At 29.9% G+C, this 20,484-nt stretch overlaps 1 protein-coding gene across 1 annotated transcript in view; it reads left to right on the top strand.

The window, feature by feature from the left end:
- LOC107452234 (uncharacterized) overlaps positions 1-20,484 on the top strand; it is a 96,817-nt gene that overhangs the window by 58,217 nt on the left and 18,116 nt on the right. Inside the window, exon 2 of the mRNA XM_016068578.3 lies at positions 2,489-2,680. Within this exon, the coding sequence (XP_015924064.1) occupies positions 2,489-2,680 (192 nt within the window). The remainder of the gene's footprint in view (positions 1-2,488; positions 2,681-20,484) is intronic.

Here is a 20,484-nt window from a genome sequence, read left to right as displayed (position 1 = left end):
TGCACCACCGTTTTTTTTCTTTTTTTTTTTAAATTTTTTTTTTTTCTTAATTTATTTATTTATTTATTTATTTTTTTTTTTTGCAAGCATTTTTAGTATTTTGTTACGTAAGTTTTATTGAGATTCAAAATGGCAAATTAAAAGTCGAGTACAGAATTTTCTTTACATTTTATATTCAAATGTATAAATACTTAAAATAGGGACATTAAAATCAGGCTGCAAATCAGTTTTACTACGTTTAGGTAAAAAGAGCATTTATCGTATGAAGTGGTCTCTGTTTTAGAATATCCAACGTTTTACCCAGGCATTTTCTCATATAACCTTTTCCTCTAATTACAAGCCAGAGATGAAAAAAACGTTAAATTTAAAACTATAGGAACTATGTAAGATATAGCAGGAAATATAATTTGGCTTCAAAATATGTATTTTCTTTTTTTCCGTGAGTCCTGAGAAAGATATAGGATTCACTAAAAAATATTAAAAATTTGAACAAGAAAACAAGAAAAAAATTTTAAATTATAAATTGGTGTATAAAATATTTATAAATTATAAGTGTTTAATTTACTCATAATTGAAATTTCAAACTTGATAAAACAATTTCGTCCCATTATTAATATACTTGATTCTATAGAATGTAAATTAACAATTATTTAAAAGATATCTTTGAATATAATTAGGGGATTTCATAGCAGAAAATGAACAACTTACTTTAATGATTCAAAAGTTTTTAAGACTGGGATTAAATTTTGATTAGGTGAAACAAAATCAAATAATCTCATAACAAAGGTATAACGAAAAAATATATAAATAGCTTAAAATTCATCGAATAAAACCTTAACTCAAAATGTGATAAAGAATTGATTTAAATCTTAAAGTTTTTTTTTCGTTATTATTAAAACTGATTTTCTTTCTTAACATATTCTTGTAAAATTTACAATTGATTAGCTTGAATCTTACAACTTATTCATTTAAATGTTGAAACAGATTCATGTAAAACTTGCAGTAAAGTCCTTTAAATCTTACTGACTCCTTTAAATCGTACTAATTTCCTTAAATCTTATAGTGCTCTTAAAACTTTATTGACCTTTCAAAACTTATTAAGCCCTTTAATTTTTGCTGATTTCTTGAAGCCTAAGTGATTCCTTTAAATTTTGATATGATGTTACTAATTCATTTTCAACTTAATTTGAGTTCAACTGATTCCCTTAAATCTTGCTACAATCTTAGAAATAAAAACTCTATTTTTTGAGGATTCAGAAATCCTTGAGCAGAATTTCGTTAATTTTTAGAATCATTACGTCACGAAATCTGATTTCTAACGAAGGGAATTCGAAAATATATGAGGAAAATACTTCCTCAACTCAAAACCTTATTGTAGTGCATTGTGGAAGACAGTTAACTGAAATGACGACTGTAGAATAAAGACTAGAAAATCAGAGATAAAGTGACGAATTTTATTGATGGACCTTTATGGTGGTCAAGGAGTTGGCCTCGTACCAGAAAGATACGAGGTTCAAATCTTGCTTCGGGCATAAGTGAAATTTACACCGAAGAACCATTGCATTATGACCACCCTGATAATAACATGTAGGACCACCTTTAGCCCTCAAAACTGCTAGCACTCGCAATGGCATTGATTCCACAAGGTGCTGATAGGTAGTCTGAGGTATCTGGTACCAAGCGCTCACCAACTGGTCCTGCAATTCCCTCACATTGCGAGGGGGTAGCGTGGCAGCACGAATTTGGTTTTCCAAGTAGGACCACAAATGCTCTATTGGATTAAGGTCAGGTGAATTTGGGGGCCAAGACATGACTTGAAAGTCACTGGAATGTTCCTCGAACCAATCCATGACGATTCGACCCTTATGACATGGTGCATTATCCTGTTGGTAAACACCATCCCCCGCAGGAAAAACTGTTGCCATGAATGGGTGAACCTGGTCTGCAACTATGTTCAAGTAGCTTACAGACGTCAGGGATTGTTCTATGAGGATTATGGGTCCTAATGTGCCCCATGAAAACATTGTTCCTGGGCGAGAAGCCATGAAAACCTGGGAGAGCCCATTGTTATAGATGGAGGGCGGTCATAATGTAATGGCTCTTCAGTGTATTTCTCTGTTCAATTTGCCCTTGTTGCATTGTGCCACTTATAAGGTGACTACGTGAAAGTGATTATTAGAAAGGTAAGGTACATTCGATACTTCTATAATTTGTCTATTGTTTCTTTTTTGTGGAAAAAATTGGAAAAGTTAAATATTTCTTTAATTTTGACGCAATTCGCTTCCTTGAGGAAGTAATAATAGTTATCTCATTATTAGCGAAAGTTTTGCTCGGAGCATATACCAGAAAACGGCATCGTGAAAAACGAAATAAAGTTCGTGAAATTTTAGTACTATTTTTTTGCAATGTACATTTGAATCTTAATTTAGACTAACTTATGTAGACTATCTACATCAATAAAGATTGTGAAATATGTTTAACTTTCTAGGATTCAGAAGAATTCATAGTGCGAAAAAGACCCACAGTTCTGCTAAACAGATTATTGTACGCTTTGCAGAATGTTATACAGCCAGATGAAGTTGTCACCAAACAACACCAAGAACTGGAAAGAAGGAACTATCCTAAACAGTACTGGAGATGCTATTTTAATGCTGTTAGTTGTTTCAAACGGAAAAGACAGGTATTCATTATTTAGATTATGTTTTACAGAGTTATGGTATCATACACCAGCAAAAGAAAAACACAGTAAGTAATATTTTTAAGAAAATGGTACGAATTTCTCAATAAATGTGTCAATATTCATGGATTGAAGGAAATGTTTTAAATATATTATATAATTAATGAAAGCCTTCGATTCACCCTCACCTTTTAATATAGTGAATGCATATAATTGCGCTTATTTGTTATGAACTGTTCGAAATCACTTGAAAAAATGGTTCATAGTAGGGAAGCGACCATAGAAATTTGTGAGAACATTTTCGAGCATAATTTTCTTTACAACTTTAATCCTGATTATGTGCTCTAACTCTGCTAGAAACTAGTCGCAACATTTACGTTACACCATTCTAATGATAACGTTTTTAAACTTGTACTCTTCGACAAAAAAAGACTTAATATGCCATTAAAAAAATCTGTAGCTTAAGGAGCAAAATAATTTCAGGTGTGTTGTCCCTACATCCAAATTAGGCAAGATTATTTGTATAAAAGTAACAAAAGATTTGTTCCCAGTGATATTAAATTTTTACACTCTTTTCATCGCCGATACGTGTTCCATTATTCTATTATATTATGTTATTTACGGTCTTAAAACGTTATTTTGTTTGAATGTTTACCAGAAGATTAATTAGCTTTCTGTTACTTAACTAATTTTCAAGTGTTATTCAATACCAATTTTTATAATATTGATGTATTCTAATTTACAAACAAAGTTTTCTGGAAAACAGCCCGTTGTTCATCAAAGAATCCCATGGATTAGGAATACCAAATTAAGATTCCACAGTATTGTAACCATCAGCATGATTATGGCAATGTGGTCAGCATTGCTCACAGGCCGCTATTACTACTCAAAAAAGCTGGTACAAATCCATTTGCAGCTCGGTGGTTTTCAAGCCAACCCTGTGAATCGAACAGCAATTCTTCACAATGACATTCAGCATTTTAACCACCGAGTCACTGCACAAATTGACAATTTGTTAAAAATAAGTAATAAGACGTAAATAGTTCGATGTATTGAATATTTCTATTTATATTTCCATATACTTCTTATTTCACTATACAGGGTGTCCCAAAACGACCGCATAAACTCTGCACAGCTAGATTCCTCGTTGGGAGTACATAAAAACTGCCCAAAGAAGCGTTCCTGTACGATCCATAGTCTACGAGAAAAATACGAAAAACAAAGTATGACGTCACTGCCGGTACAAGGAAAAAAAACACGTTATTGGACATATCCACGACGTGCTCAAGCCTGCCTCGACATGCACGGCGGACACTTTGGCCATCTGTTTTAAATTGTGCATAGTATGAAAATATTTACCCCGACCTGCCCCAATTCAGGGCATACGGGTAATATACTGCTGTTGATATATTCAATAAAGTGTTTTTTCTTGCACCGGCAGTGACGTCATACTTTGTATTTTTCTCGTAAACTATGGATCGTACAGGAGCGCTTCTTTGGTCAGTTTTTATGTACTCCCAACGAGGAATCTAGCTGTGCAGAGTTTATGTGGTCGTTTTGGAACACCCTGTATAGCCGACCAGGTGGCCGAGTGGTTAGCGTACCTGACTGCGGAGCAATGGTTGCAGGTTCAAATCCCTATAAACGGGTTTGTAGTTGTGTGACAATGGGCGATGCTGTTCCACCTCCGTAGCTTCGTCACAGGCGCCCTCTGGGTAACGAGAAGAGAGTAGCAGTTCTGGCATTAAGAGGTCAATGGAACAATACATCCCAAGTGCCCGCCATTAAAAAAAAAAATTTTACTATATATTTCATTTTTCTAAGATTCGTAAAAATTAATACTTAGTATAAGATTTTTGAAAGAAAAAGTTAATCTAAAAATATTTTACAATTAAAAAAATTTAAAATTTGTTTTATGGCATAACCTTTTACTTATTATTTTTAGAAAATTAGTCATTAGAGAAAAAGATATTTGTGACTAACGCTCAGCTTTTGCAATGCAGAGAAACAAATAAATGATTGTGACAATGATAATAATAACTTATTATTAAGTTTATTGATTTCTGCTAGTAATCATTGTATCATTTTAATGAAATCTGTGACGTACAACTTTAAAAAAATAGAGTAATATAAAATTTTTAAAATGTCCTATTAAATGGAGAATCAAAACGACTATCTAACAAAAAAGAAAATCTCTATTTACCGCTTATCTCTATTATCACTTAATTAAGCTTAAAAACTTTATTTATTTTCCGTTTGCGCCAAAGAATTTAATTTATTTAAAGTCTTTTATGTTGTTTAACTTTAACATATTTTAAAGTCCAATATTCCTTTCACTATTTTTTGCATTTTACATCACCCGCCACTTATTCTTAACCTGAAGTTTCTTTATATTAGTATAATTAAATATTTCACAACAAATAATTTTAATTAATACTCAGTCTTCCCTGAATAATTCTTTATGAACAAAGAGAGCTCTTAGTTCTGACTAATAATGTTAAGACACAGTTAAGAGGATTAATGTTTCTATTTTTGAATAACTTCGTTTGGTAATCGTATTTATTGAAAAACTGATCCAGATATTAAATACAAAAATCCTATCCAGATTGCGAAACTTTTCAACTGATAAATACTTAAGTAAGTTCGTTTAATGATACAGACTTTAATAATCTCGAAGTCTCTAGAGCACTCTTTCTAAATGGGGGCGATACCGCCCCTGGGAGGAGGTGGGAGTATACTTTGATAAATAAAATTTATCTAAAATTGATATTGAAGAAAAAAATATTAAATTAACGTAATAAATTAAGATTACCCAATTTACCATTTGTACTAGCAATAAAACGAACTTATGCTACCCATATTCTCCAATTCGTACCAGCGCAGCGTATGTGTCAAGTTTTTGCCTCTGACTCATTCACTCCATTTGGTGAAAATTGAAATGCATACGTTTTCAGTATGAATGTTTGATTTGATCCATGTTTCTTATGATGGTTTTCGTGCTTTTCCTTTCAGTTTTCCCCCCTTGTTTCGATTCGATTTCGTTGTTTAGTTGGCCAGGTACGAGAGTGAATTAGTTCTTTATCGTAAATTATTTATTAATTTTGAGATAGAGTTTATTTTCGCCCAACGTTTGTATTTCGCTGTCGCCAAAAATGTTGGTTAGCAAAAATAAGTGTCGTCAATGCAGTGTCTCGTACTTCGGATTTGTTCAATCGCCGTCGGAAGTTCGGATTTGTTCAATCGCTGTCGAATTCTCAACTACGCATGTTTATACTTTGTAACGAAATTTTATCTAATGGGGCAATGAAACCTTCATGTTTGCAGAAACATTTGCAAAAAATTTGCTCTGACAAACAAAATAAATATTTACCATTTTTCGTGAACATAAAGGACAAGTTTCTGAAGGCACCTTCAGGTTCAGGCTTACTAGCAACCTCATCAGAAAAATTTGACGATGATTTGATAGCCTCTTATAATATATCAAAATTAATTGCTAAATCTGGGAATCTTTCATGCCATCGGCAAAGAGTTGATACTGCCGGCTATCAAGGAAGTTTTAGAAACAATTTTACACCATCCAGTCGCATCCAATGCAATAAAAAATATCACATTAAGCATCGATACTGTGCGAAGACGAATTGATGAGGTGGCTGAAGACGTTGGAATTTCCTTATGCAAACGTTTGATGTCCTACGTATTTGCCCTTCCAGTTTATCAGTCAACCTTGCCAAGTAATGAGGCTTTACTATTGGCTCAAGTCCGGTTTGTTAAGGAAGGAAAAATTATTCAAAAGATGCTTTTTGAAAGGAGCTTGATTGTCGATACCAAAATTGAAACTATTTTTAAAACTGTTAAAAATTATTTTTAAAAAAAGAATATTCCGCTCCCTAATATTATATCTGTTGCCACTGATGGAGCTCCTGCAATGGTGAGTCGACATAGTGGGTTCATCGCCGTTTTGTTAATGGTGCTAATTTACAATTTGATCACTACAAAATCAGTTATTTCTGTCTTTTCTAACAAAAAAATTTTGAAGAAGCAGAATTTTGATCGGAATGAATTCAGCTTATTTCCTATCTTATCGGATCTTAAAATGAATGTTATAATTCCCTCTGATGATACACATGAAAATTTTCAACACCTTGAGTCTTAACACAGGGAATTTTCTAACCGTTTTAACGATATTTTGTCCCTGGAAGTACGTCAATATGTTATGAATCCTTTTGTGAATATTAAAACAGCAGAGGTTTAGATTCAGGAGAAAATAGTCAAAATTTCTACCAATGAAAATTTGAAATATTGATCGTCTCACAGAAATTTGGCTTCAAATTGACATTTGTCATCTCTACCCTGGACTTTGGGACTTTTGCCTTCCTTTTCTCCTACTTTGTCGAATAAAAACTCAGTGCTGTGACGAATCTAGTCGCAAGAAAGAGAAAACGCGGGGACTTGCGCCTTTACCTCACTAAAAATATTGAACCGAACGTTAAAAAACATGCTCTGAATCATCAAGTACAATCATTCCTCTGAGATAGTTACTTGATTGTTTCGTTGATACTACTTTTTAGAGACGAAAAAAAAATTTTGAGTGTTTTTTCAATTATCTAATTAAGAATAAGTGACTTATTTTAACCATACCATATTTATTTGAATTACAACAAAAAGACCGCGATTACCTGCTGGTTGAAAAGTATCAAGTTAACTTGCACATAAATTTTTTTTTTAAAAATAAAACAAATTTAATGCTTAAAAAATTGCTTAAAACGTTGAGTCGTATAATTCAACACACCCTCTCTTTCCCCATGCTCTAAATAAATGGATTTTCTCACAGGGGGGCGTTGAATTTTTTTCTTCTCCTTTGGGGGTGGGGGCGGCAACGCTGAAAAAATCGAGAGTCTATGCTCTAAAAAAAACCAAATATTTAGAATTTTATTAGTAAAGAAATATCAGATTGCACTAAATACCATGGAAGCGTTTTATTTTGCAGACCACAGTGTAAAAAACTTCGGATCAAATTACGATAAAAAATACTGGAACCATGAGTGTTGCAACCGTAAAATCCATTTTTACTGTAAACTTTTATACCGTAATTTTTACATTATTATTTATTTAAATACAATGATTCAGAGATTTTATAATAAATATTAGTGTGTAAAATGCACTGTATAGCAGAGTTTTTGTTCCGTAACAGTCATAAAGTCCAAACAGCAATAAAGTTGAAAAAGCGAGTGAAAAACCGCATGGACTTACAAAAGAATAGTCGCTATTCAAGAGCTTCAAAAAATGACGATTACAAGTTGAAAACGGGAAAAAATGTCGATTCAATTTTATATCCGCTGAAATAATAGTGCTAAAAAAGAGTATGCCAATTAGAAATCAGGTTTCTTTACATTCCTTCGAGATCACGTTTTGTAGCATTTGCTTCTTATCTGAAGTGTGAGAGGTTATTATTTTTTCTTGTGTTGCATAGTGTTAAATTCACCTTCTTTTTAGCTAACACCTTCCTTTTATGATTTGAGGGAAGTTTTCTTCGAAAAATTGATTTAAAAATCTCTTAAATTACGGAAGAAAAGTTTATTTTGTTAATATTTTATAAGAAATTATGCTTACTTCCATTAATATTGTTTTGAAAATACACTGTAAAAATGGTTAAAAAACTATTTATTTAATTGTTATTTTACCATATTCAAACAAAACTGTCAAATAACCATAAATAAGATGGTATTCAAACTGTTAACTGTCAGAAAAACAGTTTATTAACTGCTTTCCCCTAATAGGGTGACGACCAGAATTTTATCTCCCCAAGTAGACCAACCTAATAAAGCCGCTTACTTTCTTCGAGATGGATACATGTTATAGTCGAGAAGGCTAATCTTTCATTTTCATGACGAACAGAATGAGGGCCACTTAAAATCGTCATTCTAAGTTTAAAATAAATCGGGAAATATTTTACCACCTCCTCAGTGAATTCTAAGTATTAAAATAATATAATACAGCAATACTAGCATATGAGTACTGTTTTAGCAAATGAAGCACTTTAGAAATTACATTTTAATTTGAAACAAACATTTTCATTCGAAACTACTAAGTCCTCACTAACTTAACCAAATTTTTCTGAGCTAAACTAAAATAAAGCTAATGTAATTTTATACGTTTAAAAGATTTAAAGTCGCATAATTTTTCTCGTTGAAGTTAAATTATTAGAAAACATTTTGCCATGTGTGCATAGTAAAGAATATTTAATAAAAATATTGACTATAAACATGTTAGAAATATTTGTTATAAATATATAAAAAACATTTATTTTTAAAACTTAAATTGGATTCAGTTTTGATTGCATTTATTCAGATTTTAACGCAACAATTATTTTTTTAAATTTCAACTTTCTTTAAACAAACATTTGATGTTACAAACAAATATTTTCTTTAAATAAACATTTGATGTAACAAACAAACTTTGTCTTTAAACAAACATTTGATTGAAACAAACATTTGATATTTAATCTTAACAATTTTAATACCGATGGGAAAAATTTAAATATTCAATAATAAGATGATATATTTATCTTATTACTCTTTTCGTGCTCTACAGCTCATAGTGGGTAGGACTTTCTCTACAATAGAGTTCTACGTAACTCTCACCCCAGATTTCTTTTTCCAGTTTATATTTTCATTTTTATCATGTTTTCCTCAAGATAATTTACCCATCTTAGTTTTGGTCTTCCTTTTTATAATAGGAAATATTATTATAACTTTTTTCATGATTTTCTTTGGCATGTCTGTTTTTATTCTTCATTTTTTCGACATATCCTATCCACCACATTATTTTAGCTTTGATCAAATTTATAATGTTTTTCATATGTATGTTGAAAAATGTATATTGAATATGTAAGTGTATATTTATTTTTAAAAAAATGAATTATGAAACTTTATTAATTCACTGACAAATTACTATTTTTCAATTCTGAGTCATCTTAAAAAATCTTACATTATTTTAAGTTACAGAAAAATACAAAACTCCCAGGTGTTTTTAAATTATACCTCTACTTCACGGTAAAAAATTCTATATTAACTTACAATAAAAAGTACCACCACGGAGGGTACTTGTACTTTTTACCGTAAACTCTAGTTTCAGAAAAATGTATTGCTGAGCAAAAAAATCTTATAAACATTAATTTTTTCTGTAATAATTGCAGTAAAATGACTGAGTCATTAATTAAGTACTTCATTAATTAGATATTAATTAAATATTACTGTAAAAATTGTGATGACATTGCTTTTGCGGATGATGCATCCAAAGGGCAGTTATTTTATACCATAATTTAATACGGAATTTTATAGTAATTTAATAGAAATATGGTAATAGTTTTTAAAGTGTTCCTATATTCTGAAATCTTATGTAATCTTAGCTTCAATAAATTAAACCACACTTTATTAAAACTATTTAACACAACTTACATAAGATAAAATAACTCTAGTTCATTTTTTATTGGATTATGATTAAGATATTTTTTTTACTTTTTATATATATTCCAGGTTGCAAAAATTATTAATACAATAGGTATTTTAAGAAATAAAGTTCCATGGTAAACCGTTTTATAAAACTATTAACCAAAAATTTGAAGTAAATAAATATTAATAGTTAATAAATAATGAATCAAAAACGAGTATAATAAATAATTAACCAAGTTTTTAAATAAATATTTCATGACCAGAAGCTTTAAAATTTTCTTGCTCTTTTCAGCACAAAATGCAATTCCTCAAAACCTGCTTTTGTAGACGCTATTTTGTATGAACAGAGCAAACTTTCTGGGATTCAATTTTCGTAGGGAGTATACTTGAAATTAAATTACCTTGTCAGTAAATGTTGTTCATAACTAGCTGGGAAACTATCTTTAATGTCTCAAGAACGCTAAAAGAAATATATCAAGGATTCGTAAACTACCGAAATATTGCTTAACTTGTTAACTTGTTTATATTGTTAGCAAAATATTGTTTAACCTACATTTATTTTACTTAATGTAAAGTAAGAATTAAGATCATGAAACAAAAGTTTTAAATATAGCTATCAACCATAAATACTTAATAAAACTTATTATCTTTTCTATTTGGTAAGTAATCTTTGAGCACATTGAATTGAATTTTTAAATGGGCACAGAATTAATTTAAAAATCTAAGGACTTATAATATTTTCATGCTCTGCCTTAGTATATAAAATACATGTCCGAAGGAAACTTTTACACGTCCATATATCTTTTCAAAAATATATGAATGATGATTTTAAGTCTGTCGTATCATGAAAAGGTCTACCAAGGTATCATGATTAACTACCAGATTACCACATTTACTACCAAAATGCATGGAGCCATATACCATATTTTATTGTTAATTTTACCACAAGTCTTTCCCAAAGCACTTTTTTGTGCTTCCATAAAGCCAGAACCATGGTACATTTTACTGTATTTTGATAGTTTTGACCAAATTTTTTTCTCAGTGTAAATAATCTCAAGTAAGCATGCTAGTTTCATAAATACCTTGATTAAGTACTAAATTTTAAAGTTTATTAAAAATGCCATTCAATTGTGATAATATTCCAATGATAAGAATACAGTAAGACGTAATTATTATCACTACCAATTTCAGCAACATCATTTAGATTTAAAGTTATATTTAAAAGCATGGCTAATAATATGGAAAACACAAATTGTTTCATTTACTGAAATTATATTACACATTCAGCAAATTGATAGATATTTAATTAAACAAATTTCAGAAAATTTTTATACATCAAAGCTTGTTTCATTATAAGTTTAGATGTTATTATCACTAACAATTAAAATTTGCTAAAATAAAACCAAAACATGAGTAGAAGTATGAGAAGACTTGTAAAACTTGAAAATATTGAAGCTTTCTTTTGTTTAAAATGGGATTAAATATATAAATTCGTTTTCGCAAATGTAAACTTAGACTGATTTTGATCAGGGCAAGCATTTAAAGAAATATTTCTTTAGTTTACAATATGTAATGCTTTGAAAAAAATTTTCTTTTCAAATTAAGTTGTTAAATCTCCTTTAAAAATGTCAAATTAAGTCATTAAATATGCAAACACAAGCTTTTAATTTGAAACCCTTTTGGATGTAACAATAGAACTATTTTATATTTGAAACGAAAATCTCACACTTGAAATTAAACTCTTTAAATGTATCTTTTATTTCAAACACTTTGATATTGAACATATCAACATTTCTGTGCTCCAAAGCTTTTAATTAAATTTAATTAGATATCTGGCATTCAAAGATGTAAATAATCCCAAAATAATCATAACTAGCAGCGATACATTCAAATTACACAACTAATTGTATTAGTAAAATGAATTTCGACACTTTCTGTAATATCAGTTAAAGCTACTTATTATATTTTAATATTTATCTAACTATAGTTAATTTATTTAACTAATTTTAATGTTCATTAAGTATTTAACACTTATAGAAGTTATAATTTAGCATTGTCCTTTATTTTATTTTACGACCCTATTTCGACTTTTTTGATCGCAGTGTTTTATTAATATTCATTTTCCGCTCCCCTTATGAAAAATTTGAATGATTCGGAATTTTTAATTTTGTTAAGATGATATTCTTAAAGCAATTTCAAAAGGAAGAAAAACATTATGGTATGAATACTATTCTGTATTTTGAAGACATTTCTGGTAAAGAGATAAAATATATAATTCTGGTAACTCTAAAACTCAGTGGCGCGACAGCCAATAGAGGGCCATGGCCTACTGTGCCCATCTCAGTTTTTTTAACCTTGGGCCCTGGGGTGCTGGAGCAGATGTTCCGGTTAGGTGGTCAGCCGAACGCGGAATCCCCATTGTTTAGTTCCCAAGTATGCCTGGTACTCATTTATCGACCCACTGAAGGGATGGAAGGCTGGGTCAACCTTGCCCGGCCCGAGGATCCAACCCAGGACCTGTGGCACGGGAGCGCGAAGCGCTACCACTCAGCCACCGGGCCTCAATTCTGGTAACAGAAATCGAAATATACGGTATTTACCAAATTTAAAAACATATTTAAAACAATATTTATAGTTAATTTTACCAAAATTATTAGCAAAAATGTTTCGGTAAAAATTACCGAGCTTTTTGTTGTTCCTACAGAGTCAAATACATGGCAAATTTTATCAAATTCTGGTAGTTTTGGCCATACTTTTTGTCTCAGTGAAGTATATACGCGTCTCTTAAACTTTTTGGAGTTTCTTAAGGTTGAAAAAATTTCCTTAATCAATACCCTTTTAAGTATAGAAATAAAATGCTGTGCAAATTTTATAACTTAAAAAAGGTGGAAACTTATTTTCACTCAAGTGGAACTAAAGTATCGTATTATCTAACTTAAGTACGATCCTCTGTTTTACATTATTACCTTATTAAGGTATTAAAAGATGATACTATACTCTAATATTCTTCAGAATTTCTAACAGTGTGCATATTCTCACTGTTGTAAATAACACAAAACTGCTACATTTTTTGCCTCCTTGGCACCGGTCATTTTGAAACTGATTTCAAAGATCTTTTAACTATATATTTTTGTAGATTCGGATGTAAAACAAACTTTCTACTTTTTTCAGTCTTCATTAAAATGCAATTTTTTTTTCATTTTTTGCTAGCAAGGGTCTTGGGATATAACTCCATAAAGACTATGCAGCCTCAGATAAAATAAACAAAATTTTAAAAAAAAAACATATTGTTTCTTGAGAGCATGATTCTGCCATTCAATTATTGAAACAACGTAAGTGCTCCACGATAGATTTCTAGAAAAATGCATTGGCAACTATTTTCTTTATATTGTTAATATTCCACTATTTCTTTCCATTGTATATATTTCTATTGTTAAGCTATGAACGCTTAAATGAAATTTCAAAAATCTTAAGAAAACATTTTGGGGAAAAAAAGCTTATAAGTCAAAAAGGCACTTATGAGTCACACCTTGTATGTTATTATGACGACGAATACTTATTGCTTAAAATAAATTAATTTCCTTACTTCTTTTAACTTTTGATCACATTCAAAGCAATGTTTTTATGGCTCAGAGTATCTTATGATCATCATTATCTTAGGCTACAAATTTACAGAACTTAACATAAATTAATCGTAAGAATAATCGTGTTAATTATACAAAACATGTTCTCAGAGTATTTGTGAAGAACAACAGTTCACAATTCAAACATTGAGATTCTATACGAAGAAAAGAATTCTGTTAAAGTTATCACCCTGTGTGATGATGATATTTCTGGTAATAAAAAGAAAAATATACAGTGTTTAAGCCTTTCATTGATTAATTTTTCCATTAAGATGGTAAAGGCTTACCGGAAATTCTACTTTTCAAAATAATAGTTCTTATTATCACATATTTAGTAAAAAGTACAAAACTTAAGAGAAATTTTTACCGAATTAATGGTTTTTATGCCATAGTCTAAGATATTACGATAAAATCACCAAATTTCTCCATATTCACCAATTTTTACCAATAATCATAAAGCCATATTTTATTATTATTAATACCAAAAGCATAACCAAAGCTCTTCAGTGAAAATTATCGAGCTTTTTGGTGTTTCTATAGAGCCTGAAACACCATTCATTTTGACCATTCTTTTTTTTCTTTTCTATCACCTCCTAATCTCAGCTTTCCTCCATAAAACATGGAGAATCAATTTCTTATGCTTTCCTATGTTTCTTTTTTCTCATTCCCGTCTTATGTTTGCTATGAGACACCACAGCAATGAACCATACTTACAGTAATGAACACTGCCGTTTACTTAGGTCGATGGGTTTTGAAATTATATATAATTCAAAATAATATTTTACAGATTGTTTTTAATTATAACAGCTATTTTTACTTCTTAAAAAAATTTTGTTTTCATCATTATCCTGCATTTTAAATTTGCTCGTCACAAATTACGACATTTAAGCATAAATTTAAAAAAAAAGACAGCAAAAAGTTAATTTCACTCTTCATGTGTGAGGCAAAACTTTGGAATCACCCTAAAGAACTTTTGTACCCGTAGCCTTTACCATTAATATTTAATTATTCAGCGTTATTTGGGAAACCACCAAAGACAATAGTGAGCTAACGCACCGTACGAGTAAAACACTATTACACTAACTGCGTAAATAGAAGAAAGCATAAGAGATAAGAAAATTCTTTTATAATGTATATTAAGTTCTAATTCCGGTTCATCGTTATAACTAGACTACAAAGAACTTCATCATATTTTATTCAACCCAAGTTATATTTTATTCATCACTGAAACAGAGGATTCCGATGACTTTCTATTTAAAAAGACACTCGCCATATTTACATATTTAAATAATCATTAGATTATCCATGGTATTTATGGAAGATGCATTTTCTTGATTATAAATAATCTAATACCACAAAACTAGGTTTATTTAATCTAATTTGAGACTAACGAATTCCCTGCCCTGCATAATCTTCCTTTAAGAAATTTTCTTGGAAGAAGGTTTTGTTTTAGATCAATATTCCTGGTTACAGTGCATCTAGATAAATATGTTTACGTTTACTATCTCTGGAAAGATTTTATTGAGAGAATAATTCACTGTTTCACAATTCACTGCTGTTAATCATATATGAAAGAAACGTAATGTATTCCTGAAATATTAGCTTCTATTGCTTTCGCAATTATTTTAAAACAAAAGAATAGGAAAATCGTCAAACTTCGATTTATATTTTTTGTTAAAAAGTGAGTGGAATATATTGGTATATATTGGTATATATTGGTGAGTGTGGTAAAGTATTTTATAATAAAACATTAAAAACGTGAACCGCTAGGTCAAACGGGGTCAATTAGGAATCGTATTTGCTCTCATGTTTCAAATAATATTTGGGAATTTTTGTGTCAATTATTGTATCTTTCATTTCTTCACATTTAAATACTAATTTGCAACACCAAATGTTTATTATTTTAAGTTTTTTTTTAAAGAATTTATATAATATGTATTATGAGCATTCATTAAGAGACACCTTGCATTTAATAGTTGTAATGTTTGTAATATTAAATACATATGCGTAAATTATTAATTTCAAATGGGGGATTACTTTTTGGATTTAGATTACTATTTACTGCATTTTATTATTCTACTATTGGGAGAATCAGGACATCTATAACTTTTGTAATAATTTCAAATGGTGGATTACTTTTTGGATTTAGATTACTATTTACTGCATTTTATTATTCTACTATTGGGAGAATCAGGACATCTATAACTTTCGCATTAATTTCAAATGGTGGATTACTTTTTGGATTTAGATTACTATTTACTGCATTTTATTATTCTACTATTGGGAGAATCAGGACATCTATAACTTTCGTAATAAATTAAGTATGTCAAATCATAGAATATCATGAATTTTATATCTAATTATATATAGAAGATTATAAAACATGGAAGATTATAGAATATTCCGGAATCATATCACTCTTTCATACAGATGATGTTCACATCACTGCAGTAAAAGTAATTCAGTGAAATATTGCTTTAAAAAAATACTTCTAATAATGAAATGAAGCATAATATTATACACGGAGAAAAGGGTTAAAAAGGCCGTATGATATAGCATGGTTAGGTATAGTTAAATTTAGTAGGTTATAGTATGGTTTATGGTTATTATAGTTTATTCTATTTTATAAATTAGATATGATAGGGTTAAATGGTATAGTATGATTATAATATGGTTAAATTTATCGTCTTTCTGGCTCTAAAGGAACAAAAAAAGCACGGTAATTTCTACCGAAACGTTTCTGGTAGAGACTTTTGGCAATCACCCCGGTTCTTAGCGAAAGTCAACTTCAAGGTCAAATAATTGAGTCAACTTTATAATTAAATAATAGAGACCAGTGGTTAACAATTTATAACGATAACCTTATAGGGTATAACTGTTTAAAATGTAAACGGTTTTTAACTGTCTTGAAAATTTTATTTTTAAACAATTTTTATATCAATGTTCTGATCTATATATAGCAACATAATCACTTTCTCGTATGTTTTTGTTTTAATAATTGTTATTTTCATTTTTATTTTATTTTATTTTATTATTTTGTTTTTTTAATTTTATTTATTTTATTTGTTTTATATTATTTATTTATTTTGCGAAAATGAAAATCTTGATAAAGAATTTTTTTGAAAACAATGGATCAACGATCGGTATTTGAAGCAAAAAATATGTGTGGGAAAATTTATGAAAAAAGCACTTAAAATTACAATAACTTTAAAAAAATTCAATTTCAAAAAAAAATTAAGTTTTTAATTGATAATGACTTTTAATTAACGTCAAATTTTAATTCCATAGTTGCATTTCAGCAAGCAGTAAATCAGCCAAACTTGTTTATTTTTCTACAAGTTCCACAGTTTTTCTACATGTTTAACATCATTCAAGAATTACTGATTCAATCTTAAATTTTCTTTTTATTGCATCGAGCTTCCTGTACAGTCGCTTTCAGTAGCTTTCAGTCGCACTTCTGTAATTTTAAGTTTCAAAGTCTCATAGATTTTGTGCAGCCAAACAAAATGCAAATTAAATTTTTAAAAAAGTGGAAAAATAGCAGAAACTCAAATGACTCAAAATTGAAATAACTTTCAAACAAAATAAAACTCTGCTGTTAAGTTCACTAAAAGTCATTTCAGAGAATTAAATTCTGTAGAATTTCAATTCTGTCATTGCATTTTCGTGGCCTGAAGAGCGTTGCACGCGGTATTTATTTAATAAGAGCTTATAATTTTCAAAATAATTATCAAATTATTTTTTTATTTAATTGCATTTCTTATGCATTTTCATTACATCTTGGCAATTTCAAATTTCTAAGTCTCCTATTCAGTTCACTCTAAGACAAAATGTAAAGTTAAGATAAACTCCTAAAAAGGCTGATGAGGCTCAAACAATATTTTAATATAGAAATATCCAATCATATCATATTTATTGTGACATATTTCCATAGTGGCATCGATAATCACAAGTCATAAATTCAGAAAGCTAATCATATCGAAAGAAAAAAAATTACATAAATAGTCAAGATCTATCTCTTTATTAGAAAACAAAGAATGAGAGAAACGCACTGCTATTCGGAATGGCACGTGGAACCAGAGATCAAAACTTCCATTTGTTATTGTACTTCCCTTTATTTACAACCGGTATAAATAACTAATATTGATTGAATGGGGAAAAAAGGAAATACATTTGGCGGACAAAACAACTATAGATTGGAACAACTACATAAGTGAAATGTGCACAAAAAGTCAGCAACAACGTTCTCCAAAAGAAAAGAAGAAAAAATAGGAAAACCGGGCAAAAACCGAAAAATCGAAGTCCTTTTTTCAAAGCAAAGAAATCATACAGGTACACAACAACTTAGCAGTGCATGTTTGGTAAAGAACCAAACGAATATGTCATCGTTAAGGAATAAAAGTTCCAAATTGAACGGCAGCCATAATTACGGCAAAAATTGTTTCACGCAGTAGCTTTTAAGGATGAATAAATTGCACTATTCGTATACAGATAAAATATTACATATAAACATACCCAGAGTAGTTTTTACTTATGGTAATTACGGTTTTTAGTTTATATTTCCATAGAACATCACAACAACATTATTTTTAACACGCGTATCATACAAAAAGCTGCCACTCAAAATATTTTTTGGGATCAATAAAAACATTATTTTTCTACAACACAGTTTCTTATTCGCAACGTTTCCATTTTTACCAAACTCACTGCATTTTGGTTATCTGTATTGACTTCAACTTATTGAACCATGACAGAGAAATGTTACTCCCTCTAGTACAAGTTTCAGATTCTCCTGCATAGTCAGAATGACAATAAGCAATTAGTTCTTCATCGTGACCATCTTTCAAACCAATTTTCGACCATATTTCCATTTGAGGAATTTTTTAACGTGCCTGCCACTGTTATTTATTGCAATATTTATATCACGTCTTTTTCTTGATGAGAGATATAAAGGATTTCAAACTCTTGCTCGATTAGGGAAATTCTTTCTTTCAAGATATTCAAATTTATTACTTTGTGCTATCATCGGGATTTCGGTGGCTCTTGCATCTTGCCTTCTAAGTTTTTCAAAAATTTTATTTTATTAAGAAAATTATATTCTTTTCTTTCGCTTCTTCTTTCTCCCATACCTTCCATCTTTTATTCCTCTTCTAAGATTCTGATTCGTCATCAATAACTTTCTTCAGTTACCGCTATCAGGTCCATTTATAGCGTCTTGATATGCCAATGGAACATAATATATTAAGCATTTTGATTGCTTTCTTTCTCTTTTTTTCTATTCTTAATTCCTTCCTTTCCTCCTCCGTCTTGAGAATTATATTCTTTCCTCAAAGTTTCCGAGTTTTCAACACATTTGCCTTCAGTTTCGTTAGCAAATATTTTAACAACTTCTGTATCATTATTGAAATAAAATTCTTTAACTTTTGAATTGCTTAAATGTTTATGTTCGCAGTATTCTACATCTCTTGAAATTCCTGTTTTTTTTTGTTTTTTTTTTTACTATATTTTTATTCCATAATCAGTAACCATTTGGTGCATAGTCAACAAACATAAGTTTAGTGTTTCAGATTTCTAGTTTCTTTAACTTATTAAGATTCCTTTCATAGATTTTACGACCAAATATTTTCAGTCTTAGCAAATTAGGTTTTATCTGAAACCACATTTCAGCTGGAGTTGTTATGATTGTTGAATTGATTGCACTTGTGGAATTTGATTCAACAAATATGCTGCAGTCGAATGGACTTCACTCCTCATTTCTTCTCTGAGTTCAGAATCAAATAATAACACACACACTGAGATGTTATGTTTATTGCACTTGGTGGAATTTGATTCAACAAATATGCTGCATTCGATAGGACTTCATTCCTCATTTCTTCTCTGAGTTCAGAATCAAATAATAACACACACACTGAGATGTTATGTTTATTGCACTTGGTGGAATTTGATTCAACAAATATGCTGCACTCGATAGGACTTCACTCCTCATTTCTTCTCCGTTTGCTTTTAAAATGCAAGTTGAAGTGTTTGCTTTTAAAATGCAAACTGGGAGATATTTTAAATATAGTTGGGCTGATCATTTATATAAATCACGCAAATTTAAAAATCAACTTATATCTTTGCCAATAACGTAATTGGGCTCTTGCAACTCGAAAACAAGTGAAGTCATTATGCAAAAACATGTGATATTAGTCAGATTTAAATGGATACCTTTAAGGAACGTTCCACGTGTACGTCGAATCTGATTAGTTTCTAAATTCGACAAATGCCAAAGTTTATCGGAGGGGAAGTAGTTACTTGCAGGTATCCAACTGACATTCATACGTAAAACATAAAAGTCAAACAATCAATAAAATAGCAGAACAAAAAAAATAGTGGAACCACACGAAAACAATTCTGATCTTAGATTATTTTGATGATATCGTATTCACTAAAATGAGAAATTGCTTGTATTTTGAAAAGCTTAAAAGATTTTTCGCTATCAAAGGGAATTTAGAGCGAAATTCATTCGTATAAGGCAGTAGGAAAGAATATTCCAGATTTTTTTTCATTATTTTGCATTTTGTTTTTGAAACAAAAATTGAAAATGGTTCAAGTTTAAATATTTTCTTAATTTTGCATATGTTAAGCTAGGTTTGTATTTTTCGTATTTCCTTACAATAAATTTCATTGTGAAAATTGAGGTCACCGAAATGAATTTCGCGCTGTATTGGGGAAAATGATTGACGGGATAATA

This window comes from Parasteatoda tepidariorum, chromosome 5, assembly GCF_043381705.1.
Source record: "Parasteatoda tepidariorum isolate YZ-2023 chromosome 5, CAS_Ptep_4.0, whole genome shotgun sequence".
Lineage (NCBI taxonomy): Eukaryota > Metazoa > Arthropoda > Arachnida > Araneae > Theridiidae > Parasteatoda > Parasteatoda tepidariorum.
This window is presented reverse-complemented; position numbering and strand designations above follow the sequence as displayed.